We start from the raw sequence: 23414 nt of genomic DNA on the forward strand, positions 1-23414 counted from the left end.
GCTAAACCTAAGACTACACAGACTGTTAAACGTGGTGGGAAAGGGTCGTCACCTATTTTTGATGGTCCGGTTTTCATTGAGCCTGCTCCTTTGCCTTCCTGTGCTCCTCCGCCCAGGGCGGCTGTAGTCCAGCAGTCTCCTGCACCTGTATCTGTTCCTCGGGTGAGGGGGGGGGGGGCGGCGGCGGCCCAGCAGGGCCCAGTTTGTCCCTGCTCCAGTTTCCAGGCCAGCTGAGGCTCCGCTAGCCTCTGCGCCCGTAACTACTCCGCGGGTGGGGAGTAGCCTGAGTTGTCCTCAGGCTCGGTAGGCTCGGAAAACACTGCACGTGAAAGCGCATCAAATACGACTTTTTTGACCCTATGCGACACTTATCCGATCATGGCATGACAGTGTGAACAGCACAAATGCAATATTTTCAAATCCGATCTGGGTCACTTTCGTATGTGGTACTGAATCCGATACATATCTGATGTTTTAGAAAGCGACTGCTGTTTGAACGGTCATGTCGCATTAAATCAGTCTTTTACGTCACTGACACAAGACAGATGCCAATTATCAGCGCTGGAGAAGCGCCCAATAAGACATCGCGAACACTACCTGGCCATCCAGTGTAGATGTTAGTGAAACTGTTTGGAAGACAACGTTGGAGAAACGTGAACATTTTTATTTATAATGTATAATCTGCAGATTCTGACAGAAATCTGCAACTATCATTTGAAGCACCGATGCTCTCTAAAACAGCAATAAGGATAATTATTTTGTCATTTACATTATGTAAATAACTTAAAGCAAAAATTGGGAAACGTAAAGTCCGAAACAAGTCTTTATATTAAGGGCCATCAGTCAAACCATACTGTTTTCTACAGTCATTGGTCTAAACAGAGCGCGTTGTGTGTGACGTCTTGTTTTGCGAATGCGGGCCGCTTTGAGGGTTCACACGGGAGCGCATTTGCTGTCACATTTTATTTGTAGTGTGAACAAGAAGACAAAAAAATCAGATTTGATCAAAATATCAGAATTGAGCATTAAGACCTGCAGTGTGAACGTAGCCTAAATGCATCACTGTGCTGAGTATACATGTCGGCACGACGTGGTGGTGTAAAAAAGGTGGATCCACCTCAAAGTTCGACTTCTCAGTATTACTTTAAAAAAATGGTTCAAGTGCTTTGAATAATTTATATGACTTGGAAAAAAATGAGCATAGCTAAGGATATTAGTGCTAAGTCATGATTTTCTCAGAATGTTGCTGCTGCTCGCTGACTTTAGCTAACAGCAATTCCTGTATTTGATTCATGTTAAGTACATTTATGTCCTTAATCTTTAATTTTTTTATTAAACATCCTCATCTTGTATACAGTGGCTTGCAAAAGTATTCGGCCCCCTTGAACTTTCCCACATTTTGTCACATTACAGCCACAAACATGAATCAATTTTATTGGAATTCCACGTGAAAGACCAACACAAAGTGGTGTACACGTGAGAAGTGGAACGAAAATCATACATGATTCCAAACAGTTTTTACAAATAAATGACTGCAAAGTGGGGTGTGCGTAATTATTCAGCCCGCTTTGGTCTGAGTGCAGTCAGTTGCCCACAGACATTGCCTGATGAGTGCTAATGAGTAAATAGAGTGCACGTGTGTGTAATCTAATGTCAGTACAAATACAGCTGCTCTGTGACGGCCTCAGAGGTTGTCTAAGAGAATATTGGGAGCAACAACACCATGAAGGGATAAAGTTATTGAGAAATGTAAAGCAGGCTTTACATTTACAAGTCATACTAACTTTGACATATATTTTTATATGAATTGAAAACTTTCTGTCTGTACATAATTCCAACAGATTTTACGAGGTTGTAAGCTCACGTAGCCAAAACTCCAATAATGCTAACAAGCTTTCACCATTTCATTGGTCTGGTGATGCAACTACATAATGTGTTTTTAACAGACCCTAAACAACACCCTTTCAATGAACAGCAAGACACTTGACCCTACCGCCTACTGGTGTTGGCCAGAGGGGCCGATGGCGCGATATGGCAGCCTCGCTTCTGTCAGTCTGCCCCAGGGCAGCTGTGGCTACAACTGTAGCTGCCTCCACCAGTGTGTGAATGTGAGAGTGAATGAATTGTGGCATTGTAAAGCGCTTTGGGTGCCTTGAAAAGCACTATATAAATCCAATCCATTATTAATGTGTGTGTGGGGTGGGGTTCAAAGTATACTGAAACAACAAACAATTTAGGCATTTCAATAAAGTTACATTATCTCTGCTCTTTACAAGTTCAAAGCCACAGACCAAATTGTGAATAGAACTGTAATTTCACTGTTTCACTTCAGCAGCATCAATCTTTGCACAGATAATCTTCATATGAGGATTTCATGTTTATTGTCAAAGGAGATTATATGCTAGAAAATACAAAAAATAAATGAATAACAGTTTGGTGAGAAAAATATTGAGTTTGAGTTCAGTCCCAAGTTACTTTCACCAACTTGTCTCTGCTGTAATATTTGGATTAATTCAATGAAGTCTTAGAACTGTTAGCTTTATTTTAAAACCAACATTGTATAATATCAAAAAATACTTTTAGACAGGCCTGTGTTTTTGGCCTGTCATTTTTAAGCAGGAACCTCAGAAAGGTATTTATGAGTTTTGTTTGACATCAGAAAGTAAAAAGACTGCACAAAAGCTACACGTGTTACCATATTATATGACCCTTGCTATAACAGAAATGTATTAACCCCTTAATATTTTTTGTGTTGCTTTTTTTTTTCAGAATGGCTTTGACAAAGCTTCTGAACAACCGCCCTGACACGCCATATTCCCGGCCACCCCCACTGCACATGAAAATTTTAAAGTCCTGTGACCAGCTAAGGGTCACAAGCTGGGACTTCAAAGATGGAACACCAACACCTCTAATGACAAAGAAGAACACCATTGCGGCGATCACCAATGGCCAGACTGTGACAAAGATCACAATGTTTGAAGAATATGCCTCTAAAGTCCAGCTCGGGGGGTCATACATTATGAGAGGCCATGAACTCAGTGGCACAGGCCCCCCTTACAACATCAGTATCACAGCCAGGACACAATTTTTTATTTTTTTTTATTTTTTTAGGGCACCGACCCTAAGTGTGAGGGAAGGTCTTGTAAAAGAAGCAGAGGATCTTCTGCATCCTCTTGTTCCTCTCACCCCACTCAAGATGAGCTCCACACATGAGGGACTCATGACAGTTCAAGGGGAGGTGGTGGAGGTAAGTACTTGTGGTTCCATCAGAATTTACATGGATTTAGGTTTCCAAATAACCCATTATTGCCAGTATTTTTTACAGTTAAAATTTTGGTTTTTGCTGTCAAGCAGAGACTAAATTCTGTTAAGATTGTTAAGCACAATTTTTAAAAAATATTTACCTCAGACCATTTCTGATATTTTTGCAGCCAGTTTGCATTGTGCCTGCGTACATTTGTGTTGTAAGGGCTAGATTTTAATGAACAGTCTCTACTTGATAATAAAAACAAACAGAATAATTATTTTATACACTGCTGTATATAAATTCACACAAGGCTTCATCTAAATATATCCTTTATAATAAAAATAAAAGCAGATACAACAGAAATGGTCAAAAAGTACCCTGAATTGGGCATAATGGAAAACAAATAGATTTTGTATACCTGAAACTGGCAAACTTTTCATTTAAGTTGCAAAATGTATTGTTTACAGAAGGATTTCCTACAACCTGTTTCATAATCACAGTATATGAAAAACATCCTAATAACCGATACAGATAAAACTGCTTCTGATAAGATAAATGGCATGTGCAGAATACTTAACAACAACCATAACATAATCTAAACAGATTACTGAAGAAATAAAATCCTATCACAGATAACTACACTGACTATTACTGACATTAAATTTCAATTTTCTTTTCAGTTTTCTGCTGTAAAGAAGGTGCTGTTGGGAAAACAACATGTTCCCCTTAAAAACCTCCAGCTGAAGGAGGTAATGGTGCAATTTAAGTTTTATATTGAAAATGGTTAAACTAATGTGACAAATGTGACATTGCTGGTACAGAATGTATGAGGCTGTGAGCTTTTTTTTTTCTAGTTACTGGACTTGTTGTTATTTAATTAATGAATCTTTAATTCTGTCATGTTTGTGATTTCAGGATGGTTTTACCATGACAATCTGCCTCTGGAGGGAGGCAGCTGCTAACAACTTCAACGTGGGAGACCACATCAGCCTCTCTCACGTTAAGCAGAGACAGTCCTCATATGGCGTACAGCCTTTACACAGATTGAGGTATGAAGAAGCTTTGTTTGTCTTATCAACAAATGTTTAAAACTATGTTTTCAAATTTGACATAACATTATATATTATATTATCTTACACACACACACACACAAACACTACATATAGATAGATAGAAAAGTTCCCCCCTCGCCCCTGCGGGCGGTCAATCCTTCAAGCTCGGGTCCTCTACCAGAGGCCTGGGAGCTTGTGGGTCCTGCGCAGTATCTTAGCTGTTCCTAGGACTGCGCTCTTCTGGACAGAGATCTCTTCTGGATAGGGTTGCCAACTCCCTGAAAAATAAATAAGGGACACCTCGTGGCCAGGGCCGGGCGACCCAGTTGTCTTCACCCTTCCCAGTTTGGTGAATTTTCTAGCTCTTTTTTTGTGTGTGAAATTATTTTTTTAACCATTTGACTTGAAGTTGATTTAAGTAGATGCATATTCTATTCTTTGTGATATGAACACATGTGAAACAAATGATCATTTAGCCATTTATTTTTAGCTCAAAATGACATTAACACAATAAAACAGGTCTCTTTCTTAAACAGAAGCCTGTCATGCTTAACTTTTGAGAATATAAGTAAATCTTTCTTTAAAAGAACTCTGTCCTGCTTAACTTAAAATTATAGAAAACAATAGAAGGAAAAATATTCTTGTAACAGTGCACATTTAGTGCATTTAGTACAATTGGCTTCAGTTGAGGTATTATTTCAGCTTTTCTAAAGCTAATCAGCTGCTCCTGTTTGTAAACCCGCTTGTTCCCATGAATACGCATCATAACTCATCATCATTATTCATCTATGTTTTACTTTTATGTATTAGTCATCTATTTGTTGTAATCATCTATCCTTGCAGTTGTTTATTACACTAAATAAGTTATATTATCACACTTCTGGCCACATAGCGCTGATATTCACTGCACATGCCCATATTAACTTTTTCCAGCCAGGTGTTTTCCTTTTCCCATTCTTCCCTTTCTCTGGGGGAAACAAACATTGCTGCGCTAATGCTGGGCTCACACTGTGCGGTTTTAGGCCTATTTTGAGCCGATTTTTGAGTCGTGCGACCGATTTGGTGATCGGACCGATTTTGGCCTTCATCGTGCGTCGTGTAGTATACGTGGGGTAACGAGAAGCGATTAACACCTCGAGCAGCTCCCGATCATCAATCGCTCGTGAGGGTGTCACCACAGGCGCTCACACTGCTCACGCGCAAACACGTAAACGTCGGTGAAAAAGACGGAGCAGCACAGCTGTGCAGCGTGTGATCTGGACACAAGCGATGGAGGCACAACTTGTAGAACTTTGGAAAGCTCATCCGAGCCTTTTCGATGTGGCATCACAAAATTATCACGACCACAACAACCGTGGAAATAGTTGGATTTACACTGCTGCTCAATCACAGCTGCCTGATCATGTTTTTCATTAGCAATTTAGCAAAGTTGATGGTGGTGGTGTGTCTGTGTGAGTGAAAGACAGAGAGAGCGAGCGACAGATTTTCTGTTATAACCTTCATTTTATGGACGCACAGTGTGAGCACTCAGGTCGCATCAGAGCATCGGGCGGTATAGTGTGAGACCCTGCATCGTGACCTACCAACTTCTAACCCCTGCGAGTCAATCGTGCAGTTTGAGCAGGAGCTGAATAACGTGACTGAAAAAAATTGCACAGTGTCTGCCCAGCTTTAGGTGTACTGTCGTCCGAGACTTGCACCGCAGTGTCGGTGTTTGTTTCCCTGTTGGCCATGCTTCTTGTTGTGGTCATCTGTTGTCTTCCGGTATTTTCTCCGCAAGCGACCTTTCCTCGACCAGTGAGATGAGCGGTAATCTGAATTGTCATACTCGAATTGTCATAAGTTTTTCCTTTCCAGTCACCTTTCTCACTCACTATGTATTAATAGACCTCTCTGCATTGAATCATATCTGTTATTAACCTCTGTCTCTCTTCCACAGCATGTCTTTATCCTGTCTTCCTTCTCTCACCCCAACCGGTCGCAGCAGATGGCCGCCCCTCCCTGAGCCTGGTTCTGCCGGAGGTTTCTTCCTGTTAAAAGGGAGTTTTTCCTTCCCACTGTCGCCAAAGTGCTTGCTCATAGGGGGTCATATGATTGTTGGGTTTTTCTCTGTATCTATGAAGCGCCTTGAGGCGACTTTTGTTGTGATTTGGCGCTATATAAATAAAATTGAATTGAATTGAATAAGTGTGCTGTCAGCTCATTGGTCACAAAGCAGGAGAGGGGCTGGGAATTATGTTTTCAAACAAAGCGTTAATTCCATTAACATTTATAGACTACTTTTGATTCTCACTGTATTACGGGACAAAGTGCGTCCCTTATTAGCTCAATACGGGACGTGTACTTTTGTTTCGAAATACGGGACGATTCCGTATTTTAAGGGACGGTTGGCAACCCTACTTCTGGACAGAGATCCCGCACCACTATGTCCGGTTGGTTAGCTGTTCCCAGGACTGCGCACCACTAAGATATTGCGCAGAACCCTCAAGCTCCCAGGCCTCTGGTAGAGGACCCGAGCTTGAAGGATTGACCGCCCGCAGGGGCGAGTAGGGTTTTTTTTTTTTTTTTTTTGTTTCTCCAGGTGAACATGATTAACCATTTTGGAATTGACTTACCTGGATGATTCAGCATGCATCAAGACATAATGTGTGTATGTATGTGTCTTGGTGACTTAGTGAAACCACGTGATGACCATAGGTTTTCTTTTTTCTTGTTGGATAATAAAAAAAAACAACGTTTTCTGGGCTAAATGTGTGCCTATGCTGTGTCAACAGACAAAAGTCGAGGAGAGAGCTGACATCCTCATTGGTGTGGCCACGGCAGAAATGCCAAACCAGCTGGAGGTGTTGCTGGAGGATGGAAAGAGCCTGTTCATTCAAACTGGCCTGTGGAGTCTCTTTGATAAGGAACTGGAGGAGGCAGCAATCAAAGTTACTGTTAAAATTCAGGGAAAGCATATTGTACATATTCAAAAATATCAGTGCGAATAATTTAAGGAAAATATAAAGTTCCTTTGTTCACTTTGTTCTAAAATGTGACAGATTGTATTTTATAACTTAGGAAACAAAATTCATTCTTTTTATCAGTATTTATAATTTTTTATGACATTTTGTTAAGTTCTGTACTATAGTTAACAGTTTTAGTATTTTCCAGTGTTAAGTATTTGTATATTAAAAATTCTACATAATCTTATATTTGTGTTTTTAATTTTTAGAACACTGGAAGGCTATAAAATGTTTTTAAAAAAAGAAGAACAACAGCACAGTTCAAGACTTAATGTTGTATTTTGTAGATAAAAAAGGGGGCAGGTCTATAAACAATATTTGATTTGTACCTTTTGAAAAAGCCAACAAATTCAATGCCAATACAGCCAAACTCAGGAGATCAGTTAGGAGCACAGCTGAGCAAAGGTGATTCCAAAAAAATGGAGAGAAACTCTGCCATGCAGTGCCATGCTGAGCAGACTGGTTTACAGCCACAAGAGAGACTCAGTGTTCACAGATCATAAAATCTTCAGGGAGCAAAGCTCTCAGAGAAGCTATAATGCAATCCACAGATAGAATACAGTCAATAAGCTCCAAGTGAAATGTTAAACAGTGCATGGATAGCTTTTTGTTCAGCTTTTTCTTCGTATCCTTTTTCCCCCTTTCTAAAGTCTCTTCAGAGGCTTTGCAATTTGTCAAACAGCAGCTGGTAAAAAGGCTTTTGCAGTGAGGCAGGGAGCCTGTTCAAACCAGATTATGCTTGATTTGATGACTGCAGAGAACTTGGGGCTGACAGCTCAGATTCGGATCGGTTCTCCCTTGAAAAGGCATTAGTGTGTTCTGTCATGGCAGGATTTCTGTTCAATGTGCAGGTAGATTGAAATCAACGGGCACCAAAGACACCCAAACCTGAGGGATCATTACGTGACACCCAAAGCATCTGAGCAGTCTTATTCCTTCATCTGTACCAAATTACTCAGATTCACAGACGTCGTGCACAGCAGACCTGCAATACAACAATGAATAACAGGAGTTACGCCTGCGTTTGACAGGTCAAAATGTCACAGGGAGCAGTTCAGTTAAGTTTCATTCCCCTCCAGAAATCACTTCATGCATGATTATCAGGAACCTTTGAGTAATGACAGCACTTAAGTGAGTGTTTCCTTACCATGTTCCACTTTGTCACCAAGTTTTAGGATGAGAATGTTTTTTTTCTACTTTATTTTATTTTTAATAGAAAGATAGCTCTCGTTATTATTTCTGTTGTAATTTGTGTTTGTTGTTTGTTCAGTTTTTCAGCCCTGTTGCATTTTTTTCTATTTCCGTTGTGTTTTATTCAACTTCTGTTACATTTTGCAGGATTTTGCAGCTTTTTCTATTGACGGGTGTTTTCTTCAGGGCCACCATATTATCATTATCTTTAAAACTGCATTTGAAACTTAATGCTGAGTTTTTACTTTCTGCAGTTGAAGTTATCTAAAGAAACTGTGTGTGGGTGCAGCTGAAAAAACGTCTTTTGGCAAATAAAACAGAAATTCTGAAATCCTCTACTGCTTATATCAAACAGAATAAAAGAAACCAAAGCTAAACTCTAAAAGATTATTTATTTCAGCTTGTTTACAGTTATCCACACCTCACAGCTTTTTATGGGTTGATAGTTTTCCTGATCCAATCTGCATACTCAGGATCACAGAGGTCCATGAAGGCAGCCGGTGCTCTGCATACAAAGTCTGGATCTCCCACAAAAGAAGAGACCCCATAAATCCTGCCATTATGAACCACTCCTCCACCAGAGTCTCCCTGCAAGACAGAAATACAGTTTCCCAGTTTTATAAAATCTTTCTGTATTTTGAATTTTTAATAAATGCAGCTGTGAGCTGAGGGATCATGCAAACTCACTCGACATATATCTTTCCCAGGACTTTGTCCACAGAACCAGTGCTGATAGCTCCTGACTCGGTGGACCTCGGGGAATTATTTCTGTAAAATATCATTGAGCTCTGTACAGCTGACAACCTCAGTCTCTGCACAGTGAAGAGAGGGTGATTCACCAGGTTCTAGAAATAAAGGGACAATTAGTTCAGCTTAAAGCACTTTTTAAAAAATGATGCAGATTTGTATTTTATGCAGAAATGCAGCAGAAAGAAATAAAATGGTCTGAGCTCACAGGAAAAGCTTGTTTTTGCTTTGAACACATTAGAAATGAAGAAAAATACAATTTCAGTACAAATATCTGCAACATCTCTTTACTAATAAAGTAACAGTTTGGATGGTTTGTTTTCTTTTTTCTTAATACAACAAATTTGTTAAAAATCATCTTCCTTCTTTTCTCATTAGCTAGTCCAGTGGTGGCACCATAACCTGCGACCTCAACTCTGGAATGACACAAGAAGTGTTTGGACGCTTTTCTCTCCTTTTTTTGTCAGTTACATACAAATACATATATTGATTGTTTTGCACGTTAACTTTGAAATGTTGCCCTGAGGCCTGTACTATGAAGCAGGATCTCATCTCTCCAGGTAACTTCAGAGTTCTATATGAAGGATTTTGACTTCTTACCAGAGAAAATTGTAAGAGTAACCCTGACCTGCTGTTATATTAGTTATGTCCTTTATAGAGTTTTAGTCACCACTTTATCATCACGCACCACACCTGGCTAGCATGCTTGGACTGTGCTTGCTCAGCGCATTGGGACACCATTCAAGCTCACTGCAGCACATGCTACTTCCTGTTTTAAAGGGCCTTGTAGCAGCCCTTGTTACATGTGTGGGCACGGAGCGTGAAGCAGAAAGCACAGCTTAAAAGAGAAGTTGATATACCCGGCGGCGTGACACTGACTGGTGTTTTACACCCTTTTTGGCTCCTACCTCAAAGCACACTGTGCGCTGTCGATCTTACGTGCTGCACAGTAATGTTTAATATTTAGTATTTACAGTTATATTCCCATATATCATCGTGATGTTGTTTATTCTATTGCTCTCGTTTTCTTCTGCTTGTTTTCTTTTTTCATTCTCAGCAGGTGAAATTTAAAAAGTATCTATTGTTAGCTAGTTTATTGTTTATTTATTGTGTCATTCTTTCTCCCTGTCCTATCCCCCAGTCATGTCTGTCCCGTCTTTAAAAAACAAAAATAAAATAAATACATAATTATAATAAAGGTCAATCAAATGGACCAATATGGCAAGGCCATGATGATCCACTTGGTAAAGTAAATCCACTTGGCATCTTTCTTGGCCTTCAGACAACAATTCTGATTGCTAAAGATCCAAACCGGACAACAAAAAAAACAAACAAAAACAAAACAAAAACATTTCTATGAAAAAAAACAAAACAAAAAAACACAGAAAACCGTACATTTGCACTCAATGCTTGAACTTAACACGGCTACTGTATTTGTTTTTGTCCCTGTTAGCCTTTATGAGCAGTGGCTCAGGAGGCACAGACCATCTCCACGTGTTGAGCCAATATTTTATGTATATTTACTTAGGTGATTATCTTTTCATATACAGATATAGTGTTTTAATGGGGTATTTATTTTAATGAATATAATCATACATAAAAATGTGAGCAATATCATTTATATAGATCTGTTTTAGTGCTGTGATTCCCCACAGCATGCCCCAACAGAGATCCCAATACCTCTGAGTGTTTTCAATCTGAATGAAAATAAGTAAGCAGCGGCAGGGGAGGCCACCGGTGTTCATGAAATCAAGCTTCATGAATTCAGCAGAGGCTTGTTTAGGATTTTAGATTTCTCGTTAATTCAGGAAGAGAGAACAAAAGCTCTCCTATTATTCTCTTTGTGGCTGTTATTAAATTCTGGCGACGATGCAGTGATATTGTTACAGCCCTACTCTTTACATCTGACTTTATTTTTTCTCATTAGGAGTTTTCCTGTTGAAACATTTTTGGCTGTTGTCATCGTCTGTGTGCATTGTCTGTGTTTCCAGGCCAGAAACCGTAGCGGACAGGTGGGCTACGTCCCGGAGAAATACCTGCAGCTGCCCTCCTCCAACAGCCTGCTGAGCATGCTGCAGTCGCTGGCCGCGCTGGACGCCCGATCCCAGTCCTCCAGCAACTCCACCGAACCTGAAACCGAACTCCCAACCGGCTCCGTCAACGGAGACTCGAGGAGTGAGATCCGCCTCCACCAGATAATATCGGAGTTTTGATTTCCTGCTTTGTTTAATACCCTCGTTGCCACTGTCTGTGTTGCAGTTTCATTCGCAAAGGCTTTGTACGACTACGCGGGACAAACGGAAGATGAGCTGTCGTTCCCAGAAGGCGCCATCATCCCCATCCTGAGCAGAGAGACCCACGAGGACGATGGCTTCTGGGAGGGCGAGTTTAACGGCGTTGTTGGTGTAAGAGTTCAAATAATAGTTTGCAAAAGCTTGTGACTGCAAAATTGTGTCTGCCTAAGGGACAGTTTGTTCCAGGAGATAAGCGAGAGTTAGAAGATTAATAGGAAGCACCTGGCCTCGAGACGGAGAAGATGTCCTTTTAAATGTGTCAAAAGTCGTCAACAGAACATTTGTGGTTTTGAAACTTATGCCTGTGTTGTATCTGCTTGACGCATGAGGGGGCGTCATAAAAGTAAACCCTGATGGTATAAAACAACTGCTTGTGTATCGTTGGGCGGAGATCGATGCTGTCTGTGGGCAGTGTTCATCTCCCCACGCACGTGTTCATTAAAATCATTGTTTGACCGAAGCTCTTCTGGACCATTATTGTTTTGTGCTCACCCTCAATATTTGAACTCGTAACAAACAGCAATAACGGCAAAACATGTAATGGACGTGCTGGTCCACTAGACAACATCATGTTGATGTAAAGCTTTGGGTCTCTTATGCAAAGTAAAGAGGCTGAAATAAGGTGTCCATGAGTATCAGTTTTCAACATTCAGTATTAAGAGACAAAGACTGTACGGGTTGGGCCAGTCGTCAAGTCCTGGAGCAAAGTGAGCCTGCAAATCAATAAGATGCAAATCAGTTTATACCTTTCATATAATGTTTGAATTTGTTTATTCTGAGTTTTATTGTTCAGTTAGTTTCCACAGTTCATATATCATGTGTAATTTTTCATTAGTTTCAGTGTTTGTTTGTATTTTATTCTATTCTTGATGGTTGTGTTGACAGATTTGTCCAAATTTAAAGCTATAGATGTGAACTTTTGGTTCCTTTATTATTACCTGTATAATTAGTTTCAGTGTTTGTGAAGTGGGGAAGGAGGACCCAAAAGCAGGACTCGTGCGATGGACAGTGCTCTTTATTTACAGTGGAGTAAATAAGACAACACAATAATCCCTTGAGCTCCCTCGACTCCTGTGTCATGTCTTCACCCAAAACTCCGTGCTCTCTGCTCCGTGGCTGCTGTCCACCTGTGCTCCACTCTCCTCCTCCTGGGAAAAAAAACAACAGAGGCAGCCGTCAGGACACCATGCCGCCTAATCAACAAAAAACAGTCCCAGTCTAAATAATCTAAAAGACCAACCACGGCTCCAGTGATGGCAACACACAGTTCTAGTGACCAACCCAGTGGGCGGCACTCGAGACGAAGCAGTTCAGGTGGCCTGCATACATTTAGTATCAGGCTTTACAAAAAAAAAGTATCAACTATGTTAGGATCCATGTTCATCATGTGTGATGTGTGTTTACATTTGAAGGTGTTTGTGGATTTGTCACCTCTCTTCAAGGTGTGGTTTGTGTTTGATGCTGAAACAGATAAAGACTGCTGATTGGCTGAAGTAGGGTTCAATAAAAATTGTTTGGTTGTTGTTTTGGGCACTGCTCAGGTCCACATTAAATAAACTGCTGCTCATGTGTGTTTGTAGGTTCTCAGTCATCCAGGTCATGGTTGTCTAAGGAGCCTGGAAAGAAAGCGACTTTACTTCTTTAAGGTTCTGGATGATGTTTAACTTCTGATCCAAGAAGCTTCTTCAGTTGATGTGCTTCCTTTGCTCATTTTCCACCTCTGCACAGTTTCATTTGATGACAGTGCAGTGCAGTTCTCCCAAACATACAACAGAGGGCGCTATGCACATTCACTGAAGTGCAGAAAAATACAAGTGGAGGAGGAAACAAACAGCAGCATCAAGAGAGAAAACTGAAGTGTTCAAAGCGAGTTACTTTAGTCTCTTATTGTAATATTAATCGACATCTAAACATCACGTTGATGCTTCATGTTTGACTTCCGTGTCCTTTTACTGCTCAGTTGGAAAATATTGATGCAATTTAAAAGAAGAGGAGAAGAGTAATTTCTCTGTACTACTTCAAAAGTAATTTGAAAGCACTGCCTCATATGGAAAATGAATCATGATGAAATCCTGAAACAAATAGTGTTTGTGAATATGAAGAGTTTAGTTTTCAGTTTGGTCTTAGAAGTATAAAAATGCAGGACTGAAGACAAGATGGAAATGATGTGTTATGAGAAATAAAACACATATGTCGCTATGTACTATAATTTTATTTTGTTTATTTTTTGTTCTTGTAGGTTTTTTGTTTTAGTGAAAATTTTGAAAGCACTGCTTTTAGTTTGAAAATTGGATTCAGTGTTTAGAGTTCGGACAAAACAATGGACGGTTTCAAGAAATGTATTTTATCAACAAAACTTATTTTCATGGTTACTGTATTTATTCTAATGCCCTCAGTGCACGGAGGCCAACAGCCTCCATGTAAACATTTCCACCCCCAACAATCAGCTCTGATTTATGAAGTTTATCATGTTCAGGCCCTGCAGCTGGTTGGTGGCATGTCTGATCAGAAAGCCTTTCTGCATCTTCACAGTGTGAGTCTGAGAGTTTCTGAACAACAGGATGAGCTGCTACACACCTGACACCACATTCAAACACACACAAGCTGCAAATCTGACACAATATTTTAGACCAAAGAAAAAGGTTCACAATTTGCAGTTAACATGAAGATATTCTAGAGTAGAAACAACACACAGCACACAAGTTTCATGTAGAGATGATTGTTTATTCTGGATGTTATTTTCATTCAGTTATTTTCCATTATTTTGAGCAATTTTCTGATTTATCCAGTTCATGTCAGAACAAACATTCACAGTAACAGTTGGTCCAGTACAGACACGTTCAAAACCAGAACTGATTACACCATAAATCATGTTGTTGTAAATCACTCCACCACCAGAATCACCCCGAGAGAAGAGAAATGTAGTTTGTGCTCCCCAAAATATCTAAAACATACACAGATGATATACAGTAATATTAGCAGTCAACTAATCCCACGTGCATCTACTTGATGTTCTTCCAGACACAGCCTGTTGTTATATGGCACATATGCAGTACACTGAGAGTATCTGGTAGGCTCACAGTCAGCAACACACATGTCTGCACACTGAAGATTAGGTGGTTCATCAGGGACTAGAGAAAAAGGAAAAGAACAAAGGTTATTCATAATCTTTCAAAAGCTAAAATTGTGAGTAGAATGATGTTTCATCTTTTGTTATGTTTCCAAATGATTTTTAAACAAGGAACTTGGCGCACAGTATATCTACTCCAAAATTTACAAAAAGAAAAAAACTTGTTCTTCATTCAGTATTAAACAAAAACATAAATGTAAGAATAAAACAGTCACAGAAACCGAAATCAGATTCTAGCATTAACTGTGAAATAATCAAACAAAATCTGGTCTTACATGTGTGGCCGGTGGCATTTACTCTATAACCACCAAGTCCTGCAACCTGAACGACGTCTCCTCTAGAAACAGACAAAAAACAAAACAATCATAAATTAATTTCACATCCATCCATGTGACATGAACACAAAATAAATCAATAAATCGTATGATGTACTCTGCAGGCTGGGTATTTCCAGGTGGCTGAAGTGTTTCCAGGCTCCTTAGACAACCATGAGCTTGATGACTGAGAACCTACAAACACACACGAGCAGCAGTTTATTTAATGTAGCGGTGAGCACTGCCCAAACCAAAAACCAAAAATATATATTGTACCCTACTTCAGCCAATCAGCAGTCTTCATCTGTTTCAGCATCAAACACACAACCACAATTTGGAGAGAGGTGAGAGATCCACACACCTTCATGAGAGGAGCCACTAATGTAAACTAGCACCACACATGATAATCATGGATCCTAACATAGTTGATACTTTTTATGTGAAGTCTGGCACTAAACCTCTGTGTTCCTGTCATACTGCATGTACTATATATACATGTAGCATATACAAAGCACAATAATTAAGCTGTTAATAATTAACAATGTCTTCTGTAAGTATTTCATTTTAAAATACACATCCATTCATGCATTAATGTTTAATGTGTGAAACATTTAAAAAGTTAGTTAAATAAATAATAATAATGATAAAAACCCTCTGTGTGGATTTGATGCTTTATGTCTGGATCTTGCGCTTTTGCACCATCTGGTGATGAACAGTGGAATGTAGAGTTGGTTGCATTTTTGGGTCTCCACCCAACCCCTTTTTTGCTAGCACACATGGTTAGCTCCACACATGGAAAAAGTAATGTTCAAAATTAAATAAGTGCAAGAAATAAGTTAGAAAAAGATAGTAAGGCCACAAAGGACTATTTAGCCCCTCCTGGAGGTCAGCTTACTTTGTTTGTGTTCTTTAAATGTTTTATTTTCTGTGATTAATTACGTTGTGATTGATTTACACAAAGTAGAAGAATGCATTTTGATGTGATGTTTTAAAAAAATAGTTTTCTTCTTTGAGCAGTTCTCCCGGGTCGTCGAGACCAGAATAAACCCAGTTTTATAACTCTACATGGTGCCTACGTCAACCTTTGAAGGCGCTACACCCTCAAAAGAATCAGCTGTACAGCACATTAGCTGCTGTTGTTACCAGACACAAATATAAATGTGCCAAATTTTAGATCACAGGAAATATTTCTTAGAGCAGATTTTAAATCAGTAACTTTGCAAATTTAGAGGAAATGTTTTTGGACAACAAACGTGTCACATTTTAAACAGGGTTTAATCAGCGCTGACATACAGACATTTATGCGCTGGGTATAACAGACATGCTCACCGTGTGAAAGGACCGCGGATGTCTTGGAGCAGAGAAACATGCTGTATTGTTGTTTTTCTTTATTGCATAAGCAGCGCCCGACTGTCAGAAACGCTCTGTGCGGGTAGCAAAGTCGGCTCCAACGCACCTGCAGGCATCCATTTGAAAGAAAAGTGTCGCTGCGGCTAGGCTCTCGGGATAGTCAGGCTTTTATTTATATTTGCGGCATTCTGGTGCGTTAAAACTAGCAGCCTCTGTGTCCCGCTTGGATCACCATTCTGAAAATTCAGATATTTAAATAAAATGATGAATCGGCGAGTGATGAGGAGCCACGTAGATCCTAAAATGAGGTTTGATTAAATTAAACTCTTATGAACAGTGATGACGCGTTCCAAACAAACGATGCTTTCTACATGGCCAAATTGTGTGCTAACTACCTCACAGCGCTGTGTCCGGGGTCCGAAAAAAAAAGTTAAAACGATATACCTTGCGAAAGTTGTGAAGTGCTGAGGAAAATACTGTGTGTCTGATGGGGTGTTTTTATATAGCTGGACTTGGTTTCAGTTGACCTCTGACATGGAGAGATGAAAAGAGCAGTTTGTAAAGAAAAAGGTGGAAACTATGGAACTACAGTTGGGATGTGTGTGCTGGGATGCTCTTGATAAGTGTGCAGCTTTTATTGTTTTATGACTTGTTTTGCTGACTGTTGGGGCCCTACCTGTAACCCCCTCTGTCTAATCATCAAGTCTTACTGTTGCAGTGCGTTTGTGTGGCTACTAGACAATTATAGGTTGTATTAAAGGAACATTGGGGGGTCGATACAGTGCTATTGTGGCTAGTTAAGAATGTGGTTTTTAGAAGTATCGCAAGAAAAGTTTATTTCTAAAGGGATACATGTTGTTTGTGGTACTCTGTTTTAAAAACTATTAGCCTCTGTGTCTTTCAGAGCACAAAAGAAAAGTGAAATGCTCCTAAACTAGTTAAAAAAGTGCCTTTATATTACTACTGAGGTTGAGGCAGTAACAAAGTTCTTTAAATCATCAGGCAAGAAAATCCAGAAACCTTGGGTTAGCCGTGGCTATCCGGGTCATCTGAGCCCGAATAGCCTCCTTCTCCTCCTCCTGCACAGGAAATAATCCAAAGTCCGTTAAATCCAAAAAAGTCACTGAAATAAATGTCTGCTGGGTAAAACACGGTCAGGTTAAAAGCGAGCTGTTTAATGTGGCTGATAAAAGAGTACAAAAACAAAAGGCAGATGCACACAAGAAAGAACCTAACTAGAAGTAAACTGGGAAAACTAAATGCAAAGAACAAAACCTTGAACGTTGCAAAAACATAAACATGGACACTCCTGGAGACATGGAACAACAGACAACCTGACAAAGAATGAACAGAAACACACAGAATAAATACACATGATTAGGGGGGAGTGGAAACACATGGGGAAACAGCTGACACTAGTCTGACATAACGAGACAAAGGAAGCAACGCTGACTACACTGACATAGGACACAGACCTTCAAAGTAAAACAGGAAACATGAGACGCAGACAAGACAATATAAACTTGATAACATAAGAGGGCAAAGGGAGACTAAAACACAGGGGTAGAAGACACTAAATAAACAAATGAGCTTAGATAACCTAATGAACTTAAAAATAAACCATAAACATAAAAAATAAACTAAAACTTAAAACGCTGGGTCAAAAGACACTGTTTCAGACGCTTCTTGAAATTCTGACTTCTCTGAACTCAGTGTAAGGTGTCTGCTCCCTCACTGTGGCTGTGCCTGGAAGTACTTCTGCTTCTTGTCTTCCCCTAATGCAGCTTTAAAGTATTAAGTATGAAGCAACAGTGCTTCTCTTTGCGCCTCTGAAATCTGTGTTCTCTCTACTGATAAACAAAAGAAACAATGTAAAATGTATTAATAAATCAGTAACAAAAATATAGCGTAGAAGGTAAGTAGAGATTTTCATACCATCTTCAAGCCTAATGCTTTTAAGTCCCACACTCAATGCAGCCTGACTCAAAACCTGATTCTAAATGGTTCAGCACAGACAGAGAGGCACAAATGTTTAGTATTAACCTAAGTTACTGATCATTTACAGTATTACAGAGTCTATCAGTCTTTGCATGATGTAAACATTCCTGTAAGTTTCTAGCTGACTCTCAGGTGTCACAGGTGTGCCAGCAGGAAAGAGGGTCAATAAACCTGCATCCTGAAGTTTGTCATGCAGGATTAAAGGAGTCAGACTTAGGTAGAATTTTATTTTACACTGACTCTGGGTAAGTATGAGTATCATACGGTTTAAATGAAGCGCTAGAACTAGCAGAAATTTATTATAGATCCATTGAAGCTAATCGGGATCTTTACTGTGAATCTGTGGATGCGATTAACCATGTTACTGGTAACTTCATTAACTAGTAACTTAGCAACTTAGTTATAACAGGAGTTAATATTTCTGTCTAGACACCATTTAAATAGTAACAGCTTTACCACAATATAACCTAACCTTTACATCGTAACTTTAAGCTAGCACCATAAAGACTGTAAAACACGTAATAATATCTACAAATGCATCTCAAAGCTCTTATATTAAGTCTGTGAAGGTTCTCAGTCATCAGGTCATCGTAGTCTAACAAGCTTGGAAAGAAAAGCGTCTGGACCTCTTTAAGTTACTTGAAGATGTTCTCGGATGAGAGGTGAAACGTTTTCAAGCAGCTTAAAGAAGTCCAGACGCTTTTCTTTCCGAGCTCTTTAGACTTTTAATATATTAAGTAATTGAAAGTATTCAGAATACGTTACTCACATTGAGTAACTTAATGGGATACATTACAAACTACAGCTTGGGGCATGCATTCTGTCATTTGTAGTGGAATACATTTTAAAGGTAACTTTCCCAACACTGACTGAGTGATTACTGACACTCGCTGACTTTTTATAGTCACTCTATAAATGCTTTAAATCATCTCACTTGTAAACACTGCCGTATCCACCGGAGATCAGTGAGAATGGATTCTGGAGTCTTCCCATCCTCCTGTTAGTGATCCTCCATCTGAATGGATGATAACAACCTTCTGAACTGACTAGCAGGTGTAGAAAGCCCGACTAGCCCATATCTATGGGACTGATCACTGCTGATAAACCCACTAAATGGATGGATAAGAGCTCTGGTCACATTTGGAGTTGGGCCACAGCTCTGCACAGTGGCTGCCAAATGGTCGTCTTCTATTGTGAAATTCAGCACAGCAGTGAAGAAATAGCACATTATGATACAGTATGATGGAAAGGCAAATAAGAAAAGTGTGTAAATTAATAGATTCAACTCATGTTTTACTTTACATTTTGACAGCATGACTGCTCTTCCCTTCCATCAAGTACATTTTTCCATTTCTAGAATCCCTAGAAGCTAGAAACACAAAACAAGGCTACGTCCACACGTACACGGGTGTTTTTGAAAACGGAGATTTTTCGTTTTTAAAAAAAATCCCGTCCACAAAAACGAAGGAAAATGCTGCTAGGAACATGCCAAAGCAGCAGATGGCGCTATATTCCTATCCGTGTAGAAATGTTGGCCAATCAGAAGTCAGCCTTGGTGGGAAAGAGTAAACAAAGATGGCGCATAGAAGCAGAACTGAGTCCTATGTGTGGAGGGACAGTAACTGTGTAAGCATTTAAACACTGCAGAGAGTAAAATGAACAGTAATGGTATTTTGTGTAAGTCCGCCATTGTAGAAATTCATTTCACCGAAACAATAACCTGGCGCACAGTGTGACGTCAAAAAATGCGCACACCTTTGACGCTGCGTTTTCTCCGTTTTTCTCGTCCACACGTAAACGCAAAAACTGAGTTTTCAAAAATATCCACCCTGGTTGGAGCTTTTAAAAGTCTCTGTTTTCAGTGACCGAAAACGCCGTTTACGTGTGGACGAAAGGTGCAAACGCATAGAAAGATCTGCGTTTTCAAAAGTACCCGGGTACGTGTGGACGTAGCCCAAGATACTGCTGTTATTATTAAATAGTTTCAATTTGTTTCTTAGTTTATTTGTGATTTAAATTTTCACCTTTCATCTTTATGCTTAGTTTGTTCTGGTTACTTTGAATTTTGTAGCCTCGAGCTTATTTCTCAGACTATCTCCTTTTGTAATTTGTAAAAATAGTTCAGTGAGTTTATTTTCCTCCATTGTCCTGCGTTCTGTGTCACGTCTGTGTTTCTGTTCTTGCACACCAAGTTACTTATTGTGTTAGTCTGTTGTCTCTTGTGGTTTTTATTTTGTTTTACGTCGCTTGTCTCGTTTTCTTATTTAGCTTCAGCTGCCCTCCCAGCTGTTTGTCCTGAGCTCCTTGTGTATTTACTCCCTCAGTTTGTCTTAATTGGTTGCTGTGTCCTCCCTCTCTGTATTGTTTCCTTCCTCAGTGTTTCCCTGGTTTTGCTAGTATCCAGTTTCCCTGCTGCTGCCCTGCCACTGTGTTTTTGTATTTTTTGCTACTGCATTGAAGCTGATCTTTGAGTTCATCCTTTGTCTCCTGAGTTCTGCATTTGGGTCCATATTTGAAATATATTCAAAAAACTAACTCTGTAGGTGCTCACACGCCACTGCGCGCTCATGCATGTGTGGGAAAGAAAGAGAAAGAGAGAAATACTGCTACAAGCTAGTTCAGAAATCAGAAAGGGTTTTATTGCCAAATGTTGAGCAGGTTTACAACATTAGGAAATTGCTGCGGTGCTTCAGTGCAAACATACTGTTATAAATTACGTTTAAATAGACATGAAAATAAAAATAAGAGTAAGAATTAAAAGTGCTAAGTAGATAGATATATACATGATATATACATGAGTGCAGGTGGTGATCAGTGCCAAACATGGAATGATGCAGTGAACACAGCGTAGGGTCATGTGTTAATGGTGGGAACAGTCATACGGTTATTGTTCATGTGTCCGACAGCAGAGGGGAAGAAACTGTTCTTATGGCGAGAGGTTTTGGTGCGAATGGACCGGAGCCTCCTGCCTGAGGGGAGCAGGTCAAACAGACTGTGTCCAGGGTGAGAAGGGTCAGCTGTGATCCGAGCTGCACGCCCCAGTGTCCTGGAGGTGTACAGGTCCTGCAGAGATGGGAGTCTGCAGCCAATCACCTTCTCAGCAGAGCGCACAACACGCTGCAGTCTCTGTTTGTCCCTGATAGTGGCTCCAGCGTACCACACAGTGATGGAGGAGGTGAGGATGGACTCGATGATTGCAGTGTAGAATTGCGTCATCGTCCGTGTTGGCAGGTTGAATTTCTTCAGCTGCCTCAGGAAGTACATCCTCTCTGATCCACAGCCAGTGGGTTCTAACTGCAGCTCACTGCTGGAAAGATCAACCTGGATGGTGAGAAATGACTGTTTCACATATTTTAAAAAAACCAGTCCAGAGACAAAAATCATTACTGGTATTTTGTTCTTTTACCATTTCCATTGTTTAGGACTATGTCTGCATATGTAGGAATTCATCCAGGTCCAGGAAGAATGGTGACAATTATTGATCACAAAATCTTTGAGGACCAAACAGGAAAACATGACATCATGCTTCTGAAAATCGACCCACCAGAGAATAAGATTAAGCCTGTTGTCTTCCCTAAATGTACACGTCGCAAAAAGTGAGTTTTGAGTAACCTTTTAAGTGTAAAGTTTGAATTCTGGAATATGTTGACATAATATGTATTTTTCTTGTTTAGTTTTTAAACTTCCAGGAAGAGCAAAAAAATGTAGCAACATCTGTAGTCTATGAACAAAATGACATCATGCTTTTGAAGTTACAAACCCCCATTAGTGACTGCAGAGCTTCTTTATTAACAATAATGTAACTGAGACTTGAATATTGAGCAGAGGGTTCTGGTTTTGATTTTAGGTACCTGCTTAGGAGCTACATCCATGATCTATAATAACTGACAATAAAACACGAGCATGAGGAAATGGAAGGAAATGTAATGTTTTAATAAAATGTTTGAATCTGAAAAGATTAGCTGACTTAGAGTGAACTGGAAATACTCAGCCTGCAGACATGGAGATGGAATTTTATTTATTTTTTAATTTGTAGGATGGATGTCATTCAGATTGCAGGCCATGGTGGCTATACGGTTGATGTAAACTACAACAAACGTAAGACCAGTATTGTTTTGATTATTTCACAATTTTTTAGTTTATATTATACTTTGATTTTGTCTTGTGTGCCTGTTATAGTTACTTTTTCATTTTATTTGAAAACTGTGATGACATAAAGTATTTATTTCATTTTTTTGTGGATATACTGTCAATTTCCCTCCTTTTTAAATGCTGCTCAGCTTCTTTTAAAGAACACATTTTGTTCCAGAAATGAGGCAAATCATGTTTCTTTCAATATCTGATTTCCTTGCATGAAACATGCAGTAGCTTTTGTTTTTTACATTTTTTTCTCTAGTCTCTGGCACACCGCCTCATCTCCAGTGTGCAAAGATGCATGTTGTTAACTGTGGGCTTAACCTCCATCCATGTAATTCAGCATTCTTATGGCCAAATGGAAACACGATGTGTTACAAAGAACCTCGAGTGGACATATGTAAGGTGAGTTACCATGCTGCCAACATTTTATCTGTATCATTATCAGATGTTTTGGTACAAAATATTTATGTTTTCTCTCTCAGGGTGATTCTGGTGGTGGAGTGATGGCCAAAAACAACAAGATTCATGGTGTGCTTGTTGGTGGTTGTGAACCTGCCTGTACCAGACCAACTATTTCTCTGAAGGTCTGCTCTTACATTGGTTGGATAAATCAAGTCATTACACGGAGTAATGGAAAATAATAAAATTAAAATAACATTCAAAATAAACAGTCCGCTCTGCAAGAAGCTGCTTCGGTGTGAATTGTTTCTACATGTGAACTTTCGATTGTTAAAATATAAATATGTCATGTGTGTTTTCAATGTAGTTTCAGGCGTCAAGTAGATCATTCAGTTGTTCAGAAACTGTGAAGTTTGCATGAAGGTTGTTGGGTCCTTTTTGCCAGATGATATTAAGTACAATTACTACAGTAAAGTACAAATGTAAGGAATTTGTACTTTATTTTATTTTATTTGGTCTTTCCATCACATTTGTGGCTTCTTCTCCGCTG

General features: G+C 39.6%; 2 protein-coding genes across 3 annotated transcripts; both read left to right on the forward strand.

Moving 5' to 3' along the window:
- Positions 1 to 235: 235 nt before the first annotated feature.
- Positions 236 to 7292, forward strand: LOC147327236 (uncharacterized). Of its 2 annotated transcripts, none has more exons than XM_086294875.1 (4): positions 236 to 3247; positions 3928 to 3996; positions 4163 to 4296; positions 6239 to 6694. In XM_086294875.1, the coding sequence occupies exons 1-4, from the start codon at positions 2771 to 2773 to the stop codon at positions 6480 to 6482; spliced, it is 924 nt and encodes a 307-aa protein (XP_086151001.1). In that variant the 5' UTR covers positions 236 to 2770; the 3' UTR covers positions 6483 to 6694. The 2 variants fall into 2 exon arrangements, with proteins under 2 accessions (XP_086151001.1, XP_086151002.1); XM_086294876.1 differs by lacking the exon at positions 6239 to 6694 and adding an exon at positions 7074 to 7292 and having other exon boundaries at positions 2744 to 3247; positions 4163 to 4315.
- A 2528-nt stretch (positions 7293 to 9820) lies between these two features.
- LOC147327237 (serine protease 1-like) lies at positions 9821 to 23106 on the forward strand. The gene is made up of 8 exons (XM_086297377.1): positions 9821 to 9853; positions 11234 to 11417; positions 11502 to 11645; positions 21575 to 21656; positions 21751 to 21924; positions 22365 to 22426; positions 22725 to 22867; positions 22948 to 23106. The coding sequence occupies exons 1-8, from the start codon at positions 9821 to 9823 to the stop codon at positions 23104 to 23106; spliced, it is 981 nt and encodes a 326-aa protein (XP_086153503.1).
- The last annotated feature ends 308 nt before the right edge of the window (positions 23107 to 23414 follow it).

Source organism: Aulonocara sp. 'chitande type north' Nkhata Bay, linkage group LG6, assembly GCF_057382095.1.
Source record: "Aulonocara sp. 'chitande type north' Nkhata Bay isolate Kocher_YH1m ecotype deep benthic linkage group LG6, A_spYH_male_GT1.1, whole genome shotgun sequence".
Classification (NCBI taxonomy): domain Eukaryota; kingdom Metazoa; phylum Chordata; class Actinopteri; order Cichliformes; family Cichlidae; genus Aulonocara; species Aulonocara sp. 'chitande type north' Nkhata Bay.